The sequence below is a fragment of the Agelaius tricolor genome, unplaced genomic scaffold (assembly GCF_023055355.1).
Source record: "Agelaius tricolor isolate 1412-34295 unplaced genomic scaffold, bAgeTri1.0.p SCAF_9, whole genome shotgun sequence".
NCBI classification, from domain to species: Eukaryota; Metazoa; Chordata; class Aves; order Passeriformes; family Icteridae; genus Agelaius; species Agelaius tricolor.
This window is the reverse complement of record NW_027269269.1, coordinates 24,436,437-24,461,269: the sequence shown is the minus strand read 5'-3', so window position 1 is coordinate 24,461,269 and position 24,833 is coordinate 24,436,437. Positions and strand designations below refer to the sequence as shown.

Sequence of the window (24,833 nt, the reverse complement as noted above, 5' to 3'; positions counted from 1 at the left end):
TGGCCCCGCCCGCAGCCGGCCTCTGGCGGCGGGAACCGAGCAGCGACGGGGGTGACTGACGTCCCGCCATGTCCCGCTTCTTCCAAGCGCTCCGCCGCGCCGGCGGCGCCCGAGCCGGGGGTCCGGGCGTGCAGGAGGCGGACGTGCAGCGGTGGGGGCTGTCAGGTCAGCGGGGAGCCCGGGGAAAGGGTCGGCAGGGAGCCTCAGGGCTGTGGGTGCTGTCGGAGATGGCGGGAGGCGGCGGAGGGGCCCCGCGCTGCCTGGCTCTGCCCAGCTCATAGAATGGCTTGCGATGGAAGGGGACCTGAAGATTATCCAGTTCCAACCCCCCTGGCATGGGCAGGCACGCCTCCCTCTAGACCAGCTTGCCCAAAGCCCCATCCGACTTGGCCTTGAACACCTCGAGAGATGGGACATCCACAACTTCCCTGGGCAGCCCGTTCCAGTGGCTCACCATCCTCACAGTAAAGATTTTTTTCCTAATATCTAATCTAAATGTACTCTCTTTTAATTTGAACACATTCCCTCTTGTCCTGTTGCTGCAGGCTCCTTTAAATAGTCTTGCCCCATCTTTCCTGAAAGTTTCCTTCGGGTACTGAAAGGCCTCAGTTAGGTCACCCGGATGCCTTCACTTTTCCAGCCTGGACAACCCGAGTTCTCTCAGCTGTAGTTGTCTGAGCTCTGTACCAACAGGCCTTAGGCCAGAAATAAATAAAAGTGCAAATAAAGTGAAAGTCAAAGTGAGCTGCAGCTGCTGCAGGGATGGTGTTGCTGCGTGCTCTCCACTGTGTGCGAGCCTTCCCTGGATGCCGCAGTCCCCGTCCTTGGCTTTGTGGGTAGGTTTGGGCCAGGGCTGAGCTCGGCTTTAACCCCCCTAGTGCCTCCGCACAGCCTCAGGCAGCTCTGTGCTTCGGGACAACACGAACGAGGGTTGGCCTGTTCAGTGGCCTCGAAATGGGCCTGTGTTAAAGTGCTTTCCGCTGCCTGGAGGGTGATGTTAAAGGGGAATGCCAGGGCAATCCATCCTGCCCGCACGTTTTCCTTAGCTTGCTGGAAATCCTCACCTCAGTCCGTGGGCTGGTTTGGGTTTGTGTATCCTGCGGGCTGGTGAGTTACTTCATGCACCCAGTGTGCACATTTTCCCAGAGAGTAGAGGGCAGCAATGCCACAATACACAGCACTTGAGTCCAAGCACAAGGAAAGGTCTTGCCAACTCCTATGTGACTTGTATTGATTTTGACATATTGTGCCCCATAATAAGGAGTGCAATGGTGGTAGTAGTCACAGTGGCCTATAGTGGAGGCCTGCCTTAGCTTTAAGTACAGAAAATCTAGGAAACATCTTGTTGAGAAATTATTATTATACAATAATTGATTGTAACAAACATTTCTGGTAGCCTAAAGCATGTCCCTGGCTCTAGTACTTACATATTTAAAAAAGTGATTCAGGCTGAAAATCAAGCTATCTTTTAGGAATTCAAAGTACCAGCCTAATTATTAGATCAGGTTCCTTGTACAGTCTGTTGCAATGGCTCGGGGCATTTTTGTGTAAGTTTCTGAATATGCTTTAATTTAATTGCTATAACACTGGGGTCTTTGCTGTCTGGGAGGGTAAACCAGCTTCTGCTGTAGGCTGCTGTGCTTTTCCTGTAAGGCAGATGTTTGGGAAGGCCTGTTCTGGGCAGGACCTGTTTCTAGTGTGTGTATGGAGTGCATTAGGTGACTGTAAGTGTAACAAATAATTTTTATTCCCAGGCATTAAACTTCGTCCCTATCAAATGGAAGGTGTAAACTGGCTCGTGCAATGCTATGAAGTCCAGCATGGCTGTATCCTGGGTGATGAGATGGGCCTTGGGAAGACTTGTCAGGTGTGTCTTCTTCTTCTGGAAAATGATCTTTGCTTAAATTTTTGGGTTTTCAGCCTAGTGTTTCTGCAGAATGAAAAAGTACCCTAATTATTCTCCCCCGCCCCTTCAGAATTCCTTAGTCAAGTGAGAGCTCATTGTCTTTTTTGTCACTCAAGTCCTGAGTTAAGTCCTCTGTAACTCTAAATAGGTTTCAGGATTTTGTAAAAAGATGAGTGGCCATTTTATCCAAACACCTTAATGCATAATTCATAGTGTGCTGAGTTGAAGGCACAATAGACAGCCAGTACAGGGAAAATAACGTCCTTTTGATGCCCTTGCACCCAGGGATTTTTGTGTTTATCCACACATGGATTAAAATTTATACATCTAATTTTTTCAGAGGTTTGTTGGATTTTTTTTTCAAGTATTTCAGTGGGTTTAAGTTTTGATGGAAAATGACTGTTTGTGCTTTGGATCAGCTGATTTTATTCAATAGGTCTTAAATTACAAATAGTTTTAGAAAGTGATGCATGGTAGACCTAGTTTGTGACTGTGCAAGAAAGGGGCTTCATATATTGAGGTCATGTTTTAGGATATAAGCCTTTTTGTCTGTATCCCACTTGATCTTCTGTTAACTCTGATTTGTGATAACCTATGGAAGCTAGCTGCAAAGCTCAACAAGGAGACAGCTTATGTAGGAGCAGGCTATCGGGTTGAACCCTTCCCTTGTTATAAACAAGTATTTTTCTTGCCTTTTAGACCATTTCTCTACTTCTTTATTTGACAAAAAAGTTATCCAACAAAGAGAGATTTCTGATACTTTGTCCTCTGTCAGTTCTGAGCAACTGGAAGGAAGAGCTGGAGAGGTAAGTTTCAACAGTTGTCCGGCTTACTACATTATTGCTCAGACTTGCAGTTGCAAAGTTTGCAAGTTGCAAGATTGCAGAGATTGTTTTCAAATGTGCTCACTCCAACACTTTCTTTTTATCCTTTCAAAGGGATAGAAAGTAAAAAGGGAAGCTGCTACTAAACCAACAAATCAATGCAGACTATGCAGTTAATGCATAGTCTTTACATGCTGTGGTATACACGAATCCATCCATCCTATATTATTGGCTGACTTTCAGTCGAAATGCCTCCACTAGCTCCTTGCTTTTTATTGATTTGTAACCCTCCCCACTCAGCCTCTCTTAGGCAAAATCTGCTGAAGACAGCCAGGAATCTTCATAGTAAAAGGTAAGACCCAAGCTGGAGGCCGTGCTCACATATGCACATAAAATACATCACACCTGTGCATGCAGCCCATCCTCACTGGGGTGACAGTGCTGATGTGTATCAGGGTGACAGGCTGCTGTGCCTGAAATATGTACATCTGTGGTCTCTAGCCCACAGACTCCTTTTAAGAGGAAAGGCTAGAAGTTGAAGGTTAGAACAGAAGTCTGTCTGTGTGGCCGTTGGCTGATGCTGTCTCTCAGCATCTGAAGTCCTTCAGGCTGCATTCTGAAGTGAGCTGGCCTGATTTGGATAGATTTTGGGTTGGAATAGTTGGGGGAAAGTGCGTTCTTTCAGACATCAACAGTGCAGCTTTCCAGAAGGAATATTAGGTAAATAACAGTGGTGGGATTAAATGAGGAGGAATTTTATGGTCCCAACAATTGGAGCTGGTTTTATCTGCTTTTTGACTGAGAGAATATATTTTTGATACCCTGACTTTAACCTCTTTGCTGCAACCTCTTTATTTTAGTATGATTCAGGCCAATTCTTTGGCCTCATCTGGGCCAACTGTATTCATTCACCTGCTTCTTATGAACTTTTTTCAGTTCAGAATAGCAGTTAGGTCATGAGACTGGTTTTCAGTCATCTGCCTTGGACTCTTACATCTAAAGGAATGCTGGTTTATTTAGGACTTGTACAAACCAGAGCCAACAGCTGAGGTGCCAGCCTGATGTGAAAATTATGAAGGAGTGAGATTCAAAAGCTGAGAGCCAGGCACATCTCACAGGAGTGTAGGATGTTTGGATAGGAATTCTCATCATCTGTGCAGTGGCTGTGTTTGGTAATGAGGTCCAGGGTCATAAACACATGAGAAGACTTAGACTGGCTCACTGTTTCTGCTCTTTCTCTTAACAACAGATTTGCTCCAGGTCTTTCTTTCATAACATATGTAGGCAGCAAGGAAGAGCGACCCAAACTGCAGGAGAATCTGAAAGGAGACTCACACTTCCATGCACTCCTGACAACATATGAGGTATGTGATGTCTTTGTCACTTGAAAGGGGGGCACAAGTTTTCCTTGCCTTTTTGATTCCTCTGTACCTCCCAGTTCATGCCTTGTCAGCCCACAAGTGTTCTCACTTTTATCCTTCTAGTTCTCTTCCCCCCTCTCCCTGGGTGGAGTGTGAGTGAGAGCGTGTGTGATGTTAAACCATGACATGCTGAAGGTGTCATGTAGCTGTCATTTTTTTTCCTCAGGTAGCAAGTGCCTTCATTCCACTCTGCTCCATTTCACCATAGTTTGCAAGCAGACAGAAAACTGCTCTGTTTCTTAATTGATGTATTTACTTAAATCATAAATCACAGTTCATTTTCTTTCATTGCAGATTTGCCTGAAAGATGCAGCATTTCTAAAGTCGTGAGTCTGGTTTTAATGTCTTCAAATTTAAGTCTGGATATCTGTCAATGATTTCTTACATAGATATTTGGATGTGCAAGATTCTGTGTTGTTTCACAAGAGACAGGGATGTTCTTGGCTTGTGATTAGAACTTTGCCTTTTCCAACTTTCAGTCTTTAATATCAGCTAAAATATATGTGAACTTCCCCCAAGGACAGTTTTCAAGCCAGTTAACTCAAAGCAATATGACACATAGTGACTTAGAGCAGTACATTAAATATCAGTCCAGCAGAGGACATCCTCAAGAGCTTCAGGTTATAAAGGTATTAGTTGCAAAATTCACTGAAACTGACCTGCATTATATAACAGTGATAGGGTGCTATCATATCCTGAAGTTTATTACCTCCAGTCACAGCTGTGGAGGGCTTATGAAATGTTATGCCTTCTACAAAGACTGATTATTCTGCTCAGATTCAGCCTGTAGGAGGTACTGTCACAGTCATGCAGAATTCCACAGGCATCTGCATTTGAAATGGGGAGGAATTTTCCTTTTTTCTTAGCAGTAGTGCCAGTGCCTTGCAGTGGTTTCATGACAAATGCTGGGGGCAGCTATACATAATGAATGGCTCAGTATCTTTGTAGAAGCACAAATCCAGTGGCCCGTGCTGGCACAGTTTTGTGTCAGCTAGGCCCACAAGGGGCACCCTCCCATCTTTCAGCAAAACAGCTGTCCTTGGCACTGCTGGAAGTAGCAGACTGTGCTGCACATCATGGTAGAAACCAGATCTAATGAAAGGTAGCCATGACTGTATTGTCCTTACAGTTTCATATCATGTTCTGCGTTGCTGCATATTATTCCATTGATTTTGAAGTGTACCCCAGGTATGTAGCACCCAAGGAGATCAAGTAGCCAGCCTTAGTATCACAGAAATGTCAGCTCCAGACTAATTTCCTACTTCTAAAGCTAACAAATAACCTCAAAGCCATGTCACTCAAATTTAGGGTTTTGCCCTTTAGTCTTCCTTCTGAAAAAAAAAAGTGGTTGCTAATCATTTGTACCTTGCTCTGTGTGGGAGCATTTGGAGCACTTTGTAAGGGAGGGTCAGAGTTATCAGATGTCTCCGCACCACTACTCCTTACAAGCAGTGTAACAGCACAAATGAGTTGAGCAAGAGCCATGCTGTAATGAAATAGATGAGGAATCAGGCTGTTCTGCACATGGGCTTCTGCAGTGCTGCACAGTGCAGGGTCCTTTGGCAATTCAGCTCCTGAGCTCATTGAATAAGGTAATGACACTTGATTGTTCTTGCAATGGAGAACCTCTCTGATATGGCAGAGAGGGAAATCAAGGCAAATGAAAAGGCTATTTAGGAAGAATGTAGGTTACTGTGATTTCAAATGTTGTATTCCACTGGGAAGAGAAGTGTGGGGGTGAGAAAAGATGGAGGTTCATGCTTTCCCTCCCCTGGAAATGACTCTGATGTGGAAATTGTTACCCTAGTAATAAGGAGGCACAAACACCGAGGGTTCAGAAGATGTGGAGTTTCAATTAAGCCTAGTGGATCTACTGGATCACCAGTGATTCTGCAGCCTGCTAGAGGACACTCTGCATAGAGCTATATGAACACAGAATAAGTTGAAGCTCCTCTCTTGGGTGATTTGCAAAAGCCTTGGGATCACTCTTACATCACTGCCTCATGATCGTTGCTGGATTTTTGCACAGGTGCTAGGGCTTAGTTTCATGTCTCTTTTTCCAAATCAGAGACCTCCTTGTATGTTCAACAAACTTGTGTTTATGTCATTTTCCTGATAGTAACAGGGGTGGAGAGAGAATCAAGAAATTCAAGTGGATTTTGTTTGTCTTGATTTCAAAAAAAAACTCACCCAGACTTTGGTAAAAACCTCTGTCAGCTCTTCAAAAACACTACCTGTGAATTCCACCCCACTTTTGGTGTTTGCTTGTTGTTCGTGGGGTGGGACCCCACCTCAAGTTGAGCCAAGCAGAGCCACCACTTACTTCAGTCATTTTGTACTTACAAGAATGAATTGTCAGCCCCTAACTGAAGATGCTGTTTTTTGCTTGTTCAGCTTTAACTGGGCTGCCTTGGTTGTAGATGAAGCTCACAGACTGAAAAATCAAAATTCTCTGCTTTACAAGACACTTTCCGAGGTAAAGTAACTCATCTTTCTTCTAGTGTCTTAAGACTTTTCCCTTTTCAGATTCTCTGTGAATCAACGTGAATCATCACTTGTTTCCATCAGAGCTGGTGAAAGGATTCCCATATTTAGTGGCAGAGAGATAAAGGCCTTGTTGGCTTTGCATGGCAGTGGGCAGTATTTGGAGCTTCCCTCTCATTCTGCTTCATGTTTGGGCTTGCCATGTTGGAGCAGTTTGAAAGACTTGGAAAAGTAAAGCAGCCAGACATGGTGCTGAACCACATCTGTGCTGTTGCAGAAGTAGATGTCTGGCTAACCTAAGCAACAAGAGGCCATTTCCAGCTCTGGCAGGGTGAAGGAGCCCTTGCCTAGCTCATGAAACCTCAAGTCTTGAACTACTGACTTCCACTGTCACATTTAATGGAGCCACCCTTGTTTACAGAAATTCAGAGAATTGCTCCAGCTTCCAAAGCACCTGGCCAGAGCAGCCCAAATGCCTGAGTGAAGGCTGCACTTCTTGTCATGGCAGTGAATCATCAGCCTTTGGTGTGTGCTGGGATCAGCAACAGTGTACTACAATACACCTTGGAAAATAGGGGATTTTATTGAATTCCTGAAAGTCTTACATATTCTGAACATATTGTCCATGATGTCTATAATTCAGGAGCTTTGGTTATAATCACAAAAAAATAGATGTGATTCACCTCGTCTCTCCTCCTAACCTATTTTCTATTACCAAACTGGAGAGAAATTTGTATCTTTCCAAAAGTAAACATATTTCTCAAGTCTCTTCATGGGGATTACTGTGAGCAGCATGGACCTGATAATGTTCCTGTGTTTGTCAGAGTTACTCAGCAAACAGAAATTGAACATAGTCTGACGCAGTTTCATTTCACTGTCCTATTCCAACTGCTTTTTCCAGTTATCCCTCCTTATCTAACATCTAGTGTGTGTTATTAGACTGCAGACTGCATGGACCTGAGCATTTTAATGGAATCAGTTTTGTACTTTGTTCTTATTTTGCTTACACTGAATTCCTTGCACTGGTCAGTTTGGAATTCCTTGCCCAGTCAGTTTGGAGCTGTTTGACTGTCACACCATACCTTGTGTTTGGATGGTTTTGGCAAATCTGCAGCATTCTGCGAGCAGTTCTGTGCTGCCACTCATCTTCTAAGTTAAGCCTAGGAGTGGTGTAGGTGGACTTGTATATTAACTAACTTTTCATTACAGATACTTTTTTCTAGTAACTTTGTATTATTGCTGGTTTTTTTCAGTTCTCAGTAGGCTTCAGCCTGCTACTCACAGGCACTCCAATCCAGAACAGCCTCCAGGAACTGTACTCCTTACTCAGCCTTATTGAACCTGACATCTTTCCCCAGGAAAAAGTGAAGGAGTTTGTTGAGTATTACCAAGTTATTGAAAAGGAGAATGAGCCAGGTCAGTAATAAGCAACATTGTGTTTCAGTCAGAACCAGCTTTTATCTTGACTAGGAAACAACCATGTTGTGTCCTCTTTATTTGCTTTCTTTTAATGGTGATAAGCTTTAAAACAAGGCCACAAAAACTAATGACTACTTTTAAGGCAAGAGCTTTCTTAATGTAGCTCCCAAGTGTTACAGGTATGCAGCTATGTTTCGTTTCTCTGTTTGTAAAATGTGGCTTGAATGGTTTCACCAATAGATGTGAGATTCCTTTTATTTTGAAAGTGTACTTCGGAAGGTATTGTATAAACTCCTTACCTTTTAACACAGTATTCTCCTCTGGTTTTGTTGGTTTTGGATGGGGTTTTTTTTGTGGTTTTTTTGATAGTTTTTTGTTTGTTTGTTTTAATTTTTCTCTGCCTCTGCATAGCCAAAGAATTGCACAGTCTTCTGCAGCCATTTCTACTTCGGAGAGTCAAATCTGAGGTGGCTGCAGAGCTGCCAAAGAAGGTGGAAGTGGTTCTGTACCATGGAATGTCAGCTCTGCAGAAGAAGTACTACAAGGCCATTTTGACAAAAGATCTAGGTAACTGGGCATTTTGAAGTCTATTAATTATTTTTAAAAGCAAAACTAATTCCTGTTGTACATGCAAACAAATTCCTATTGTACATGCATGCTCTGTTGTAAACAAGCAGAAGTTACTTTGGTCTGCAGAGTATGTACAGAATAAATATGCCAAATTCGGGTTGCTTAATTTTTGATTTTAGCTTGTGGCAAAATAAGAGACATATGTGTTGATCTATTGCTCAGGTATTGTGAGCTAGGAAGTGTTAGCTTGAGGATCTGCTTTGGGCAGTCTCAAAGTAATTAAAGTAATTAAAGATACTTATCACAAGGTAAGCCTGCTCCTATTTCATGTTTTTGTATTCAAACAAAAGGGTGGTACAAGAAATTTTGGATCTGTGGTTCTCTACAAATTTTCTAATAGTAGCACAGATGCCATAAAGCAAATTTCAACCTACTGGATGCAGATAGGAGTTTTATGGGAAACTGCAGGATTATGTAGATAATGCAACCACTACCATCATGTGGCTTGCGAGTGCTTATTTGTTCTAGGGAAATTAAAACTGGGGAGTTGCAGATGCTTTGTTATTCTAAGGCTTTCTAGCACTTTGCATGAACGTCACCTGGAAATCTGAAACTTCCATCTTCTACTCTAGTCAGCATATGTGCATGCATTTTTTTTTTTTTTTTTTGTTCCTCACAAAAATGGAACAAGGAAATCTCATTGCCCAGGAGATCTTGACTGTGCTGTATATTTTTTTTTCTGAAAATGCAAATGAACTGCACCAAATTTCTTTTGCTTATTTTGTTGATTTTACTCAGAAAAATTACAGTGACCTTTTCCAGGGAGTCCAGAATTTCAGTGAGTCTGACAAGGCAAAGTAGTGCTTACCAGGGTCTTATTTCTAAAAGCTTGTCCAAAAAGTGAGGGAAATATTTTTTGACCTTTGAAAACAGATGTATTAGTCTTGAGATGGGAAATACAAATCCAGATGTGATTCACAGAGAGAAATACTTCAGTGCTGAAGCACTTCGGAGCAGTGCTTAGTACCAAGACATTCCCAGTCACAGCCATTAATGGAGCATGGGCTTCCCTGCTCTGTTTTTTTCTCTGCTCTGTATTCCAGATGCATTTGAAAATGAAACGGGAAGGAAGGTTACACTCCAGAATGTCTTAGTTCAGCTTCGGAAGTGTGTTGCCCATCCATACCTCTTCAATGGTAGGAAAGCACTGTTCTCTTTTGGAACAGAAAAAATCACTTTCTTGATTTATACAGTGGTTTTCTATTATTAGTGTAATGCTTAGAAGAAGCAAGTAATAAACACTCTTGTACTTGAATCAGTAGCAGCTGTGAGTTTGTGACCAGTTCCAACACATGACAGTTCATCAATAATGACAAATAAAGTAGGAGACTGTGTGAAGTCTGAGTTTCTGACTGCAGCTTTCTATTTCTATGTCTTCTGTCATCTAAGCAAAGAAATCACAATGCTTTGTGAACTACTGAGGGTGTCATTTGGAGGTAGAGAAGGACCATCACTTCTCAAGCAAGCATTGTGTGGCTCCGCTCAGCAAAAGTGACAGTGCAGACACACTGAGGCTTACCACAGAGTTGTTATTTCTGTGGTATTAACTGTGCTTTTGAAACTCCTTTCTGTTCCAGGTGTTGAGCCAGAACCCTTTGAGATTGGAGACCATATTGTTGAAGCCAGTGGCAAGATGTGTTTGTTGGATAAACTCCTTTCATTCTTGTATGCTGGGTACGTCATGTTGGGATGGGGTTGACATGGGGAGAAAAAGTTACCTGGGAAAGCAAACAACATTATTTAGCCATAGACTGAGCAGTTATTCTTCACCACACAAGCACTGACTTATTTATTCCACGTTACTCACTACCTGAAAGAAGTAAAGCAAGCTGTATTGGAGATGGTAGAGGAACCTTGAGGATTACTGCACACTGCTATGTCTGGCCAAAGCATCTTGTATTCAGCTGGGAGCAGGTGTGCTCACAGCATTGCTATTGTTGTTATATTATGGACACAGATTTTCAGGTGCATTTTCACTATCATTTCTCAAAGCACTTGACTAATTCTCTCACATGCTCTCATATTTGCCATATTTGAGAACCTGGGACAATAACTATGTGACTTGGTATTCCGCATATCTGCTTTGATTGTGAGTTTCCTATGCCTCAGTTGAGTTCCTTTGTGCTAGCATATCTGTGTTAGCCTGGGAGGCACAATCCATGGCAAATGGGAAAAAGAAAAACCCAAGGATAAATTGAAACTTCAGAAGTTTTGGGATTGATGTTCACAACCCCTTGTGTTTTGCTCTGGTGAGTTCAGAACCTGGAATTCAAAGACCAAAGGACAGAGCTTCAACAGCCCTTGTGAAGTTTTAATGTGGCTTCGTTATCTTTATCCTGCTGTGAAGCACCTTGTGAGTGGCTACCTCTCCACTTAATGTGTTTGCTGCAGGACCAGCCCTGTGCAAATTCTGGACTTGAAAATGTCTGTATTCTGCTCTAGGGTGAGGTCTGATTTAAATAGAGCACTGTCTGAGGCCTAGGGCTGGGAGGGAAGAGAGTTGATTTCTTCACACACCTTTGTAGGTAGCGCTTGATCTTTGAAGGTTATTTGCTGGATTAGGAGATGTTCTGCTGTTACAGAGATGCTGATACTACATTTTCCCAGAATTTCAGATATGCATTGTAGTGTGTGATTTGAGAGCAGTCATGTGGTGAAGAAAACCTCATCATAGGCTGAAGCTGGGGTCCTTTTAGACAGGCTCCTCACCAGCCTGTATCCAGCCAGCAGCAGAGCTGTGCCAGAGCCCTGTTACTTCTCTGACTCCACACTGTGGACAGGGCAAATGATGATGGCAGATGAAGCTTAACTGATTGCATTTAGATGTGGAGCTGAAAATCTGTGGTAAGGCAACAGGCTGTGATTCTGGGAGGCCTTGCTTTGTAACAGGGACTGACAATGACTGGTTAAGCCATTGTGACTCCCAGCAGGCTGGGAAATGCTGTCACAGTTTGCTGAGGATCACAGGGTTTTGTGTTCTTCTTGCAGAGGCCACCGTGTGTTGCTCTTTTCTCAGATGACTCAACTCCTTGATATCCTGCAGGACTACATGGACTATAGAGGTATGTTCTGCACACTTTGGTAGGAGAGGGCTTATCCTACTGATCTCTGCCAGATATTGTTCCTGTGATTTTGGTTGATCCACCTGGGATGGGGAAAGAAATGTGATGAAGATTTATTGGTTCTTATAAGATAGGGACCATATTCCTGCAGCAGCTCTGTGAGTTGGAGGGTCTTGAGTTCAGCTCTTTGCTGTTAACAGCTTCCTGAAATGACCTGGCAGTTAAGTGTTCTTCAAAGTAGCTTTGTCTTTTGTGCCTTGATGAAATGGAGCTAACAAATGGCAGGGTAGCAATGTTTCATTATATGCCTGTGTTCAGTTGTGTACCTGTGTCCTGAAGTAATTGCAGAAAAGGCAGTAGGCTTGCTCTAGATTCACTTTGTCCAGCACAAAACACAAACCAAGCCACAGTTATACCAGGAAATTAATTTTTGATTAAAACAGTTGTTGACAGTGGGGCCCCAACATGTCTGAGGGCAGGTTGGATCAGACCATTTTTGGCAAGGTTAGCAATGTGTTCTTGGGACGTTTTCTTTTGTTTCAATCCACGTGGCTCCATGCCTACTTAGGATTTCCCATGAAAGAAGCTTTTGTTTGGTGTTTATGGTTTTGGACAGCTAATAATGTAGGATACAGCCAAATGTAGTGCCATATTCCATACTGCATGCTCGCAGCAAAGCACACTGAAGGCCTGGGAGTTTGGATAAGGAGGATCTGATGGTTCTTGGCCTGCTTTGTAGGGCCAACAGCCAGCACAGCATAGTCTGAAATGGGACTGTGTGCTAATGTTCTTTTACTTGGGCTCTGAATTTTCCTGTTGTGTTTCCAAGCAGTAAATTAAATGCTAAGAAGTCTCTGCTTCAGACTCAGCTAAATTACTCTTTACCAACAGTCAGTCTGGAAGTCAGGGTCATTACCTCAGTTTATACAAGGTTTAACTGGGAAAAAAATGAAGGAATTGAAGGCAATTAAATGAGAACCAAGCCAGGAGGATATGACACAACAAGATTCAGGACAGCAGTGAGACAATTGAGAATGAGTGTAAGAGGGTAAGAGCAAAGGCAAAGTTTCAGAAACATTCATGCTGTTTGTTTGGAAAGGCTACAGCTACGAGCGGCTGGATGGCTCTGTTAGGGGTGAGGAGAGACACCTTGCCATCAAGAACTTTGGTCAACAGCCCATATTTATCTTCCTGCTGAGCACCAGAGCAGGTAAGTAAGGAGAGACAAACAAACCATCTTGCTTCTGCACTCTTATTTTATTCCCTCTGGCAAGGTTTCAGGGAATTCTGAATCCTGCAGAGCCTGCTCGTGTGGGGGATTTTTGAGGGAGACAGGACACATCCTGAACTTGGGTCTCTCATCTAGGACATCTGGTTTCTGTGCTTTCCTTTTGGCAGCTGATGCCAAGATCCTTTTCATATTGCAGCCTCTTGAGTTTATTTTATTCCAAGTTCCGTAATGCCTGTCTCTGTGCCAGTTTGAGCTTAAGGAATCTCACTACCATTTTATTTCTGCAAGCATCAGTCTTTAGGCAGGAACAGACTTCCTTTAAGTAAGCTGGTGGAATTGCTTCTCAAGTTTGCTGAACATGGACATGCTCTTTAGCTGGCAGACAGACTGAAACGAGAGTCTTTTACTGTCCCAAGGCTGCAGGGAGCTCCATGGGACTGCCATCTGTGCTGCTTCCTCTCTGCTCCCTGGGCAGATCTGTGTCTTCTACAGTTTCAAACCTCCCTGTCTCTCTCTTCAAACAAGCACAAAGCCAGGCTTCTGCTTGTCTCCAGAGGAAAAATCCACACTGCTTAGTCTCAAACATCAAACTGGAATCGGGTCTTCCTTTGGGCTTCGGGTTAGACTTGTCTTGATGAGCCTGAACCAGAGTGCACAGGGGAGAGCACACAGGGTTAGTAAAGGGAAGACCCCAATGCTGGATGTGTGTCAGGAGTCTGTGTGTCTGTCACCACAGTTCCTGAGCTCTCCCTCCCATGCCAGCCACACTTAGGGTTGTTTTTTACTGCACACTACTATGTCTGGCCAAAGCATCTTGAATTCATCTGGGAGCAGGTGTGCTAACAGTATTGCCATTGTTGTTATATTATGGGCACAGATTTTCAGGTGCATGACTGTCTCCACTTGCAGGGATATTCTGATTACAGGGAAGGTGTCTTGTCATGAGCTGGGGGAAATGTAAGGCAGCAGACTGTCCCCTGTTAACTACACAATGTGGTCACAGTAGAGGTATTTTAAAATGTAAAATTAACTGGCTTTTTAAAAATCTTTTTATTTCATGATAGCCCAAGTTCTAACCTCAAAACCTTTAGGTCTCATAAACGCCTGGGCTCTGGTTATTGTATAGTTTGTCTTGGTGTTTTCCACTGTTTCAGTGGTGTATTTACAGCTAGTTCTGTGCTGCAGCCAAGTCATGACTTGGGCAGTCCATTGGGGCTTCAGGGAAGCCCATCCTTGCAGGGGTAATCTGCCTGCCAGCAGAAGAATTATGTCTATGTTCATCAGTCTTGACAATCAGTCCCTTTTGCATTTGTTCACTCACACCCTATGTTTTTTGATTACATTGCATTGTACAGCTTCTTTTTTGGACTGTTGCAGAAACCTGGAAGCTGGAAATGGAAGGCTTACCCATCTGTCTAGATCCTTATGAGACTTAGATTTGGGTTTGAGAGATGGATTGGATTAGATACAGCTGATCAGATCCGACAGAACTTTGCACAGCATAGATTCTCTAGCTTCCCCTTTATTTTCTGTTGGTGATGTATTTTATGACCTTCTTCTTCTGTTTGTAGGTGGAGTTGGCATGAATCTAACAGCAGCAGATACAGTTATTTTTACTGATAGTGATTTTAACCCACAAAATGACTTGCAAGCAATAGCAAGAGCTCACCGGATTGGGCAGCACAAGTGAGAAATGTCACTACTTGTGGTTGGTTGCTAACTCTCTTGGCCTCTCAGTATTACTTTCCCTTTCCATAGGCAGTGGAAGGTTAAAGTATGAGGATAGATTGAAGATCAAAGGGGAGCAGAGAGGATTTTGTGTCTTCATTTTCCAACTGCAGCCTCATACAGTCTTGTCCTTGTCATGTATCCAGGGTGGGAACTTTGTAAATTTGGAGTAGGAGATGGAGGGTGGATGTTTGCCTGCACTTTTGCAGTGAGCATTTCTCCTGTGTCAAGCAGAATTGTATCAGCATCACATTTCTGCTGATTATTTTTGCTCATTTTGTTCTTGCCTTCTTTACCTACCAAAGGAGTGGGTGAGGGGATAGTAGATACTTTAGTGCACCTCAAAACAAAGTAAATAATAAGAATTTTCTTGAACTTTTCAAGGCCTGTAAAAATTATCCGTTTGATTGGGCGAGATACAGTTGAAGAAATCATCTACCGAAGAGCTGCCTCGAAGCTCCGGCTGACCAATGCCATTGTTGAAGGGGGGCAGTTTGCTCTGGGAGCACCCAAGCCTCAAGGAACAGCAGAGTTACAGGTAAACCAGAGTTTTATCCTCAATTTGACTCCACTAGCCACCATAGAAATGTCCCAGAATGTTTCTGTGTTTACATTGGATTTGAACTTCTACAAAGAGTTGTGCATTGACATGACAACTTCTGTCTGTAGGAACCAAAATGACATCCCAGGTCCAGACAGCATCTGATGTTTGAAGACAGTTTTTGCAATTTTGAAGTGCATTCATTATGGAAAAAGGGTGTGTTGTCTTGGAGAAGAGGGGAAGACAGAACCTTTCTTTGTCTTACTTGCTTTTTAATTATAATCAGTGGAAATTATAAAAAGTGGAAGCTGGGCTCATTGTTTCTCGAACTGATCTGTCTCTGGTGCTTTTCTCTCACAAACAGAGCTGATAAGAAGTCAGGTGATAACCTAGTCAGCTTTTGGTAGTAGTCTGAAACTTGGTCAACCTTCTTTTGGCCTCTTGGCAAATACAGTGTCTCAGGAGTCAGGGCAGGATTTATAATTCTGACCTGAAAGCTGAGGTTTGTGTTGAGAACTTGGCTTCAAAACATCAAGCAAAGTGACATTTAAGGGAACATATCCTGTAGCAGACCCTATGGAGCTTACAAGAGCTCTATAGAAGATTGAGACTTAACAGTAAGAACTGTTGAGTCATGATGAGACAGCAAAATAAGCTCTTGTCTTTTACTCTTCACTTCATAGCTTATTTCTGTAACTTCATAAGTCACTTTTCCCTGACCCTTACTATTAGACATCCCCCTATATCCTATTAAAAAGGCTGGTTTAGCCCATTCGATAGAAAAAGAGCTGTTGCTGGAACCCTTCACAGACTCCCCAATAAACCATTGCTATAGAATCACCAGAACCTCTCCTTCTCCTCTCTCGCGTCTGCTTCTGCCTCAGCCAAAAGCGCCCTAGCAAGCCAGCTCGAGCTGAGATCCTAAGAAAGCTGATAATCACAAAAAAGCTGACAATCACTGAGCTTTTTAAAAGTAGCCTGCAGCAATGAGCTAAGTAAGTATTCAAGCACTCTGTCTCCCAGAGAGACTAAGTATCCAGACTATCCTGCATCACTCAGTGATAAAGCCAATATTGAAGTCTTATCAATATCCCCTGCATGCAGCTAAAACTCTGAGAGGTTTGGATTTAGTGTATCCTTTCCCCCTCTGCCTGCCCTTCCTGCCCCATTTGTGTGTATCTCAGCAATTAAAGTTTCTGTGGGAGAAGTGGAACTGAGCCCATAGGAAATTCCATGCTGTTATTTTCCTCCCCTTGGATTTTGATGGTATTTAGGCTTTTGTTTTGAACTAGTTGAGGGCAAAAGCAAGCCTGGCCTTTCTAGCTATGAAGAAAGCTGCTTGAATGCAGTCAGTACAGTGCTATTTTGTCATTTAGCCCTGAAGAAAAACGACTGTTCAAGTCTGGATGAGTTATGACTATGGGAGATATGTTGTTGGGGCTTGTCCTGTCAGGTGCTGGGAGAATGGGGCATATTAAAAAATAAGTATTTTGACAGGCAGGCTTAAAGCTTAGGTTCCACCACTCATACATCCTTTGCTTTTAAGCCTGAGAAGCTCGAGACACTGGGATTGACATGGAATTAGAGGATAATAATGCTGAACTTCCCCTTTTCTTTGTTAAAGCTGAGTGAAATCTTGAAATTTGGCCTGGATAAATTGCTCTCCTCTGAGGGAAGTACTGTACAGGATGTGGAACTGGAAAACATCCTTGGAGAGACAAAAGGAGGGCACTGGATAATGGACACTGTGCTGCCACAAAAGGAAGAGAATGAAGAGGAAAATACAGAGAGTAAGTTAAGAATCGAAATAGCTGTGTCACTTGAGTGCTGGTAAAGAAGGCTTCCCAGGCAGGGGTGGCATTTTTCAGGCAATAAGTAGAAAAGCAGAATTGTAATGAAGTTACTTGGATTTTGTTTGTGGCCTATCCACAAACTTCTGAGTCTTTATGGGTATTTTTGTTCTTTTTTTCTGTTCTTATTTGCCTATTTGTAAGATAATGTTAACAATACTTGCTCAGTTTTGGTGGCTGAGAGTTGAATTCCTTTTCATATTTTAATACCTCAGATGGAAATTCCTGAGAAATAGGGAAATATTAATATTGTAGCTACTGCTTTTCCCACAAAGAACCATTAAGATAGATCTACAGTTTTGGAGATGTTATAGTAAGTTAAGGAAAGGCTGTGTAGCAGGTGTTTAATTTTTTATCTCCAAATAAAGGATTATTTGCTATGAAAATCCAAAAGGTGAGATAAGAAACACAGAGTCATGGTGTCTGTAGAACTGAAACAAACCTACTCTGTCTTTAAAACTCTACTTTCCAGCCCAAATGTCACCCAGTTGTGGTTAATTTTTCATTAAGTAGCCCTGTACTACCTGAAAATAAATTCTAAGGATACTTCCCTCTTCCAGTGCCTTCTTTCCCCAAGAAAGACTGAATTTTTGTCTGAATTTTTGTCTATATTTAAGTGCTACAGAGTAGCACTTAAATATAAATTTGTGACTGAAGCTGAAATGTGGCTCTGCAGGAGAGTTATTGTCCATCCAGCAGCAGTTGCCAGCAATGAGTAATTATTTGCTGAGAGTTATCAAAGAGTGGTATTTTCTGGTAGTGACTTAAAAGAGGGGCAGTGGTACCACACTGTGTAATAAGTATAGGGAAAATAACTCACGTGGTGAGCAGCAACCCCAGGCTGCCAGAGTTCTGTGCTTTCATTTCATTTGGGAAGTCAAAAGCAAAAATTTGCTTTCCCTTTTCAAGAGCTGCCTGTAACTACATAGCAGAGCTGAATGAATTCTCTACTGGCAGAGATGGAATGACCAAAGAGAACAGCAATAGAACCACAATTTAAAATAATTAATTAAATGAAATAGAAAGAAAGCTTCCTTGCCAGTCTAAACATGTTAAATTATCTTAAATTAAAAGCTTTTGTCAGAGGAAGCAAATCTTGATTCTCCTGTTTCTACATGATACTGACTCTGGTCCTACCAAAAAGTTGTGAGAGTGAAGATCTTTCTCTGCTGAGGATAGAACAATGTCACAGAAGAGCCAGATTTTTTTTTTGATCTCACAGTTCATTTTGGGTGTTAGTAGGTTTCAGTTCCTTTTCACACTTTTTAATTATTTTTTAAAGATCACATGTACGTGTATGAAGGCAAAGATTATTCAAAAGAGCTCAGCAAAGAAGACAAAAAAGCATTTGATCAGCTTTTGGATCTTCAGAAAGCATTGATTGAAGAGACCAGTAAGGAAGGGAGAGCTCTCCGGAACAAAGCAAACGTAAGGCAGATGTGACAAGGAACATGATGCTCTTTCATTTGCTCGTGGAAAATGAAACTTGGCAGTTTTCTGTCTTTACCTACAGCTTGCAGAAGGCATGTTAAAAGATTTGGATGTCAGTGTACTAAAGCTGGCTCTGGAATCAGAGCTTGAGCAGTTCTGCTAACAGATCTGAGATATGCTGTCGAGGGCACAAAACCACATATTATGTGACAATTGAGTTCTGATGATTAAGACTTGTGGACAAGTAAACAAATGGGAAAGGAATGTAGGTTAAGGAGGGCATCAGGCATGGCTTTAAGATGAGCACTGTGTTTCTGTGATACCTCTTTCTTTCTCCAGGCCCTTCTCACAGGCCTTCGGGAACAGTCGGCCAGGAGGAAGCACTTGCTGAGCGAAGAGGAGCTGGAGGCTCGGAGGAAGAAGCGCCAAGAAGCAGCAGCAAAGAGAGCAAGGCTCATGGAGGAAAAGAAGGCAGCAAAAGCAAAGGCAGAGCACAAGAAAAAGTATGGTTTGTATTGCATCTAACACTTGATGTCTGTTGCACTGTACTCTTGGAATGTGTCTGATTGATGGAAGTAATATGCTCAAACTGCATAACATGGGGATGTGAAGGTGGAAAAATGGCTTGAGTCCCTAGCAAGGGTTCTTTCCTCCTGAATACCCAGCCTGACTTGACTTTAATTCATAGAGGATGTCCTGAATAAGAGCCCCATGATTAATGAACGTTTGGGAGAAGCTTTCTGAAGTGCCACAATTGCCCCCTATAAATTGCTCTAACATCTGTGACTCTCTGGGACATCTTAACTTTCTCCTTCTTATTTCCCAGGTGTTCTTCCTTTTCACCACTCCAAGTAGCTCCTTGCCCTTTGCTATGTGCACACTTTTTCCATGCCAGCAATTGGCTTATCACATTGGCATGTGGTTCCTAATATTATAAAGAAGAACTTTGGTAACCATTGTTCTGGCCTAAAATGGGGAGGGAGCAGAGGGAATGCAGGTCTAGGTCTCCTGTGTTTCACTGCAATGATTTAAACCAAGCTGTGTGCCCCCACCTTTGATTTCCATTGAACATCCTCTTCTCTTGGTTTCAGGATGGCCTGGTGGGAGGCCAATCATTACACATCTACCTGCCTTCCTTCAGAGGAAAGTGGCTCCGAGGAGGAGTTTGTGGAGGATGAGTTGGGGCAGAATGTGGATTTAGATTACAAAGATGGAGACCAGAACTATATTAAATACGTCATGGGAGATGTAACCCACCCCCAAGCAGGAGAGGAAGATGCCATCATTGTCCATTGCCTAGGTGGGACTTGTGAACCACAAGGAGTACTGTTGGGTGGGGTGTCCCTAATGGTTCCATAGTTTCTAATTCTGAAATAATTTGGATTTGAGTCTGACTTAATCTCAAGTGGTGCAGAGGCAATACAGCCTTTATTCCAGCATGTGTAATCCCCATAAGTACTAGCAAGTTGTGCAAGGGTCTTTGCCTGCTTGCTCTGGATTTATAGGTAAACCTCTTCAAAGGGGCCTGTAGGGCTTGAAATTTTATATCTGTGGCTAAATGATGACAGTTCCTGAGAGCAGGGCCTTTTGTTTATCCTGTGGAAGCTGTAGGAATCAAACTGAGATGATGAAATTCATTTTCTTTTTCCGGTCAGCAGAGAGAGACAGACACGTCCAGAGGCTTGGTGGTTGTCTCTAAACACTGACAGTACAGAGGCTCTAGGCTAGTCTCCCAAGTTAAGACCCTCTATAAAAGCATTAAAGACATGAAAAGGAGTTCCTCCTGAAGCAGTGTTGGAGCTGCTCTATGTCCAGGGCTGCAGCAAAACATCAACATCTGCTTTGGCTTATGTTACACTGTGCATGAAAGCTCATGTTTGAAGTGCAAATGCTAGGTAGAAGTGAAAGACTGCAAATGTCAAACACCTGGTGTGGGAAGCCCAAGGCACCAATGTGGGGACATACTACATGCATGCTCTGTGTACCTATATGTATGTATGTGAGGATACTGTCAGGGTATATGCTCAGTGCTATGGTTAGTGCTTGTTTCAGCATTTTCAGTGAACAGTAAGGAATTTTTCTGTAGAGTATTTCAAGGAACTGTGAGAACTTCGTTTTTCTCCAGGGCTGAGGTTTATCCTTTAGGATAGTCCCTTGAATGGTGGTTGTCTTAAGTTTGTATGTAGTTCCCATATCTGGTTTTGATAATCATTCATTGCCTGTGTACAAAGCAGGTGCCTTTCCTGCAGGGGTGGTCTCAACCTCACTTCTGAAAGGAGTCTAACTTGTTATTTCATTCTAGATGACTCTGGCCGCTGGGGAAGGGGTGGTTTATTCACTGCTCTAGAGGCTCGTTCTGATCAGCCAAGGAAAATATATGAGATGGCGGGAAAGATGAAAGGTAAGAGATTAAAATATGACCTGAGGCCAAGACACTTGAAAGAGGTAAAACCCCAGTGACACTGCAGGAGTGAAGTGCCTGGATACCTCAATGCTCATGTGTTTTACTCTTTCTCTGGATATGTGCATCCCTAGCTCTGAAAGTAGTACTTCACCGGGTGCTATGACTTGGCTTGTTTGGAGTGTGAGAACTCTGTGTAGGGGTTGGTCATTCCAATCCATCCTGCAAGTCATAAAAAAGGGGAAAAACTTATACATTATTCACAGAGTGTTTTTCACTAAATAAGACAGAGCACTGCATCTTCTGTCAAAGTGCTTTCAAGAAGGATGAAGGCCACCTCAGGCACCATTCAGCTGAGCCTTTGCTTCCCTCCAAGCACTAATCTTTTCCTGAGCATATATTAACAGTTTTGAGATACCTGCAGCTGGTTAGGAATTAACACTTGCTATAAGATGGAGCTGTTGATCTTTCTAATTTCCTGCAAGATGCTTTCTTCCCATTTCAGTGTCTCTCTTTCCATTTTTTGTCTTTAATTGGGATGTGTGTGTGATTGTGTGGCTCGGGGGAGAATGTTTGTCTGCTGAAACCATCATGAGGAGATACAGTCTCAGAGAATATTACAGAATGTGACAGTGAAATCACTGCTTCATTGACTGCTTGTTTACTCTTCAGAACTGATTTTTTATTGTTGTCCTGTTCTTTTCTCTGAACAGACCTGGAGTTAGGAGGAACCCTGCTATTTCCTATTGATGATAAAAAATCCAGGAATAAAGGACAAGATTTGGTGAGAATGAGAAGCTTTTTCCTGTTTTGCTCTATCCATATGTTTTTGAAGCTGTGTGAAATGAACCTTATGTCTTTCTCGCAATAATGGCACTGATTACTGAATATGGCTAAGTTGCAGTTAAATATTAGACATAATGAGTTCTTTTCTTCATTTATTAAAGGTAAAAGTTAGTAATGCAGTTTTCCAGCACTGTCACTGTGTATCTTAGTACTGTATATAGATTGTATTTCAAGTTAGTATGTTTTCTCCTTAGCTGGCCTTGATTGTAGCTCAGCACCGAGATCGGTCCAACAACTTGTCTGGCATTAAGCTGTCAGCTTTGGAAAAGGGCCTGAAGAAGATTTTTTTAGCAGCCAAAAAAAGGAATGGTAAGTGTCTGTGCAGTAGAACAGCAAATCTGTACATGTGTAGTTGCACCTAAAGATGATGACCAATTTCCACCTTTCTACTGTTTTTTTCTGAAGTGAAGTGAGATCTCCATTGCAGATAGGCTGCTCAGAAGTATTTTTTCTGTTCTTTATTGTTTCTGTTCCCTCCTCAGCAACAGTTCATCTTCCACGGATCGGGTATGCAACAAAAGGCTTCAACTGGTACGGCACCGAGCGGCTCATCCGAAAGCACCTGGCAGCTCGGGGTGTGCCCACTCTTATGTATCCTTTTGGAGTGTGTCTCGTTCTGTTCACCACCTAGTACTGAAATGATCCTGTAAATATCTTGGTAAATGCAAAGCAAGGAAGTAAGGCGAGGCACAGATGCCACAGTCCAGCTAAAAAAACTGGTTTCTCTCACTTTGCTGTCAGTATCCAGTATTTCTGACAGCATCCAGGTACTCAAAGACTTAGCATTTTGGGTGATAATGACAGATGAGTGTGATTCAGCATGCCTGTCAGGATTTGTTAGAGCCAGGTGCTAGTCTTCTGTTGACAGCATGGACTTACCTGTATATGCCACATCTGTGGGGGGACATGACTGGAATTTCAGATTAATAGAAGTGACTCAGAAAGCAGCAAAAGTGAGAACATAAAAAAACATTACAATGTTTTTTATATCACCAAACAGGTGATAGCCTGCTTCCTTGGCTGAACGTGATGAAAATTGGTGTGTTAGGACAGGCTTAGGAAGGCTTTCACCTTCCAGGAAAGGAAGCAGGTTTACAAGGAGGCTCTGTTTTGTCACTTCTTTTGGAAGACATGCATTTGCTATACAGACACTGTCAGCAATTCCATGAAACCAAAAACCTGAAACAAAGACAAAAGTATTCAGAGTATTCTGGCTCTCTTCCTTGGTAAATCTGTTAGTGGACACATTGTCTGATACTTGTTGACACTTGACAGCATTTCCTTGACATTCTATTAGATACTACTTCTCTAGGAATAAAGGTTCTTCCTCTGCTTCACAGCCATATTCATCTTCAACAACAGTCTCAAAGCCATGAAGATGGAGTAATTTCACCAAGAACATGGACAAAAAGTGACCATCACTCAGGCAGTCCATGTGCATTCATGTCAGAAACATGGGTTGCACAGCCATTATTCACATCTGTACCTCTCTGCTGTGACTGGCCCCAACATTTGCATGTTGTCAGTGGCTCTGGAGTGGAATGAGACTCTCTCTGGCTTCAGAGTCCAAAGAGGAAGGATCTTGGCTCAATCCCAGACCTCTTTCAGAGATGGAAAATTAAACTTTTAACTGATGGTCCATTGTTATCCCTTACATTAAGTTACTGTTAGGGCTTGGAATACAGTATTGTTCAGCTGTATTTCCCTGCCCCCTCACTCCCTCTCAAATTTCATACCTTATCTCACTATACCTCTTTTCAATCAGCTTTTTAGTGCTTACCTGGCATTCAGTCTACACGTCCACACAGAGCTCAGCAGAAAGGAACCTGTCAACTGTATGATAACCACACAGGATAAATTGTTTATACTCTTCTCATTTCTCAGAAATCCATTTGACTTGCATTTGTTCAAATATAAAATTTAGCTACCTAATCATGTGGTTATAGTCTAGCAAAATGCTGACCAGTATCCTCAGTGAAGGTGTGCAAGGCTGCCAAAATTTGAGACTGGGTATAAATGATACCTTTCCTTCTCCCACAACTCTTATTTCATTACATAGCTTTTTGTGGCAGCTGTAGGGCAAAACCGGTTCCTTGCTGCTGTCTAAAAAGCTGTGTGAAAGGTTCCATGGCCCTTTGATTCACTTTTTAGGGTAAAGTTTTTGATGTTGGCTTTGCTGTACTGCAGGAGAACTTTCCTGTTTTTCACACTGTTGACACTATTATTAGTGTCAACAGTGTGAAACATATTTTTAGGGTGTTTTTGTACAACCAGGCAATTAGTAGCTCTCCTAATAAGTGCTGTGACCAGGGAGACATTGAAGTGCCAAACTTAATTGAATTTGAAGCTCATCTTCCAATAGGAAATCACCTCACAAGCAGTGGAAAGTATGTCCTTAAATATCTCATGGCCAACATACATCTAACTGGCTGCATTTACACTGCCCTCTGGCACCATCTGCTTATTTAATAATTCCAGCCCTGCCATGGCTAATCGTGCTGACTGGTGTGCTCCACATGAGGAGAAGCCCTCCTGAGCTGGATACTCTGTCCTTCACTCTTGGCTGTACCAAACAAGCCCATGGGATTTGTTACCTCCTTTGACCTTGCTGGAGCTGAGGGCAGCCAGTGCTGCACAGCACCTCTGTGGGCAGGACCTTTCTTGCAGCTGTTCCCACGAACAGCCCCCTCTGCACTTGGCAAAGTGCCTGCAGGATCAGAGTCCAACTGTGAGGGCTTGGAGGGGTGGGAGGTGGTGGGTGGATGTACCTTGTTTTCCCCAGTCTCTCAAACTGGCCCTCTTCCAGCAGGCCGGCTGGTGGCACTGTTAATCAGCTGCAGCAGCTCACAGTGCTTCTCCAGCCTGGAAAAAACGCTCCCTCTTTCCCAGAATTAAAACACCAATTATGCTTTTTTCGTTGGCAGCTTGACTGAACACATCGTTTCAGTCTGCAGACTCAAGGCTCTGTTCCTCCACCTCTTCTTTTTCTTGCATGTTTATTGCCCTTTGTTAAAAGCTTTAGTTCACAAGTATTCCAGTGTGTGCAGTCTTGTTCTTAG

The 24,833-nt window shown here is 42.7% G+C and overlaps 1 protein-coding gene across 4 annotated transcripts; it reads left to right on the top strand.

Annotated features, from left to right (window-relative positions):
• The first annotated feature begins 1 nt into the window (after position 1).
• On the top strand, positions 2-23,409 carry CHD1L (chromodomain helicase DNA binding protein 1 like). 4 transcript variants are annotated; one of them, XM_071433297.1, is made up of 23 exons: positions 2-165; positions 1,755-1,867; positions 2,606-2,712; positions 3,980-4,094; positions 4,446-4,477; positions 6,546-6,627; positions 7,889-8,051; positions 8,466-8,621; positions 9,728-9,820; positions 10,262-10,358; positions 11,673-11,746; positions 12,846-12,956; positions 14,549-14,663; positions 15,090-15,243; positions 16,871-17,036; positions 18,379-18,524; positions 18,867-19,030; positions 19,619-19,827; positions 20,830-20,928; positions 21,642-21,712; positions 21,969-22,083; positions 22,257-22,365; positions 23,072-23,409. In XM_071433297.1, the coding sequence occupies exons 1-23, from the start codon at positions 69-71 to the stop codon at positions 23,148-23,150; spliced, it is 2,667 nt and encodes an 888-aa protein (XP_071289398.1). In that variant the 5' UTR covers positions 2-68; the 3' UTR covers positions 23,151-23,409. The 4 variants fall into 4 exon arrangements, with proteins under 4 accessions (XP_071289398.1, XP_071289397.1, XP_071289399.1 ...); XM_071433296.1 differs by lacking the exon at positions 2-165 and adding an exon at positions 305-464; XM_071433298.1 differs by lacking the exon at positions 2-165 and adding an exon at positions 666-836.
• Positions 23,410-24,833: the final 1,424 nt, after the last annotated feature.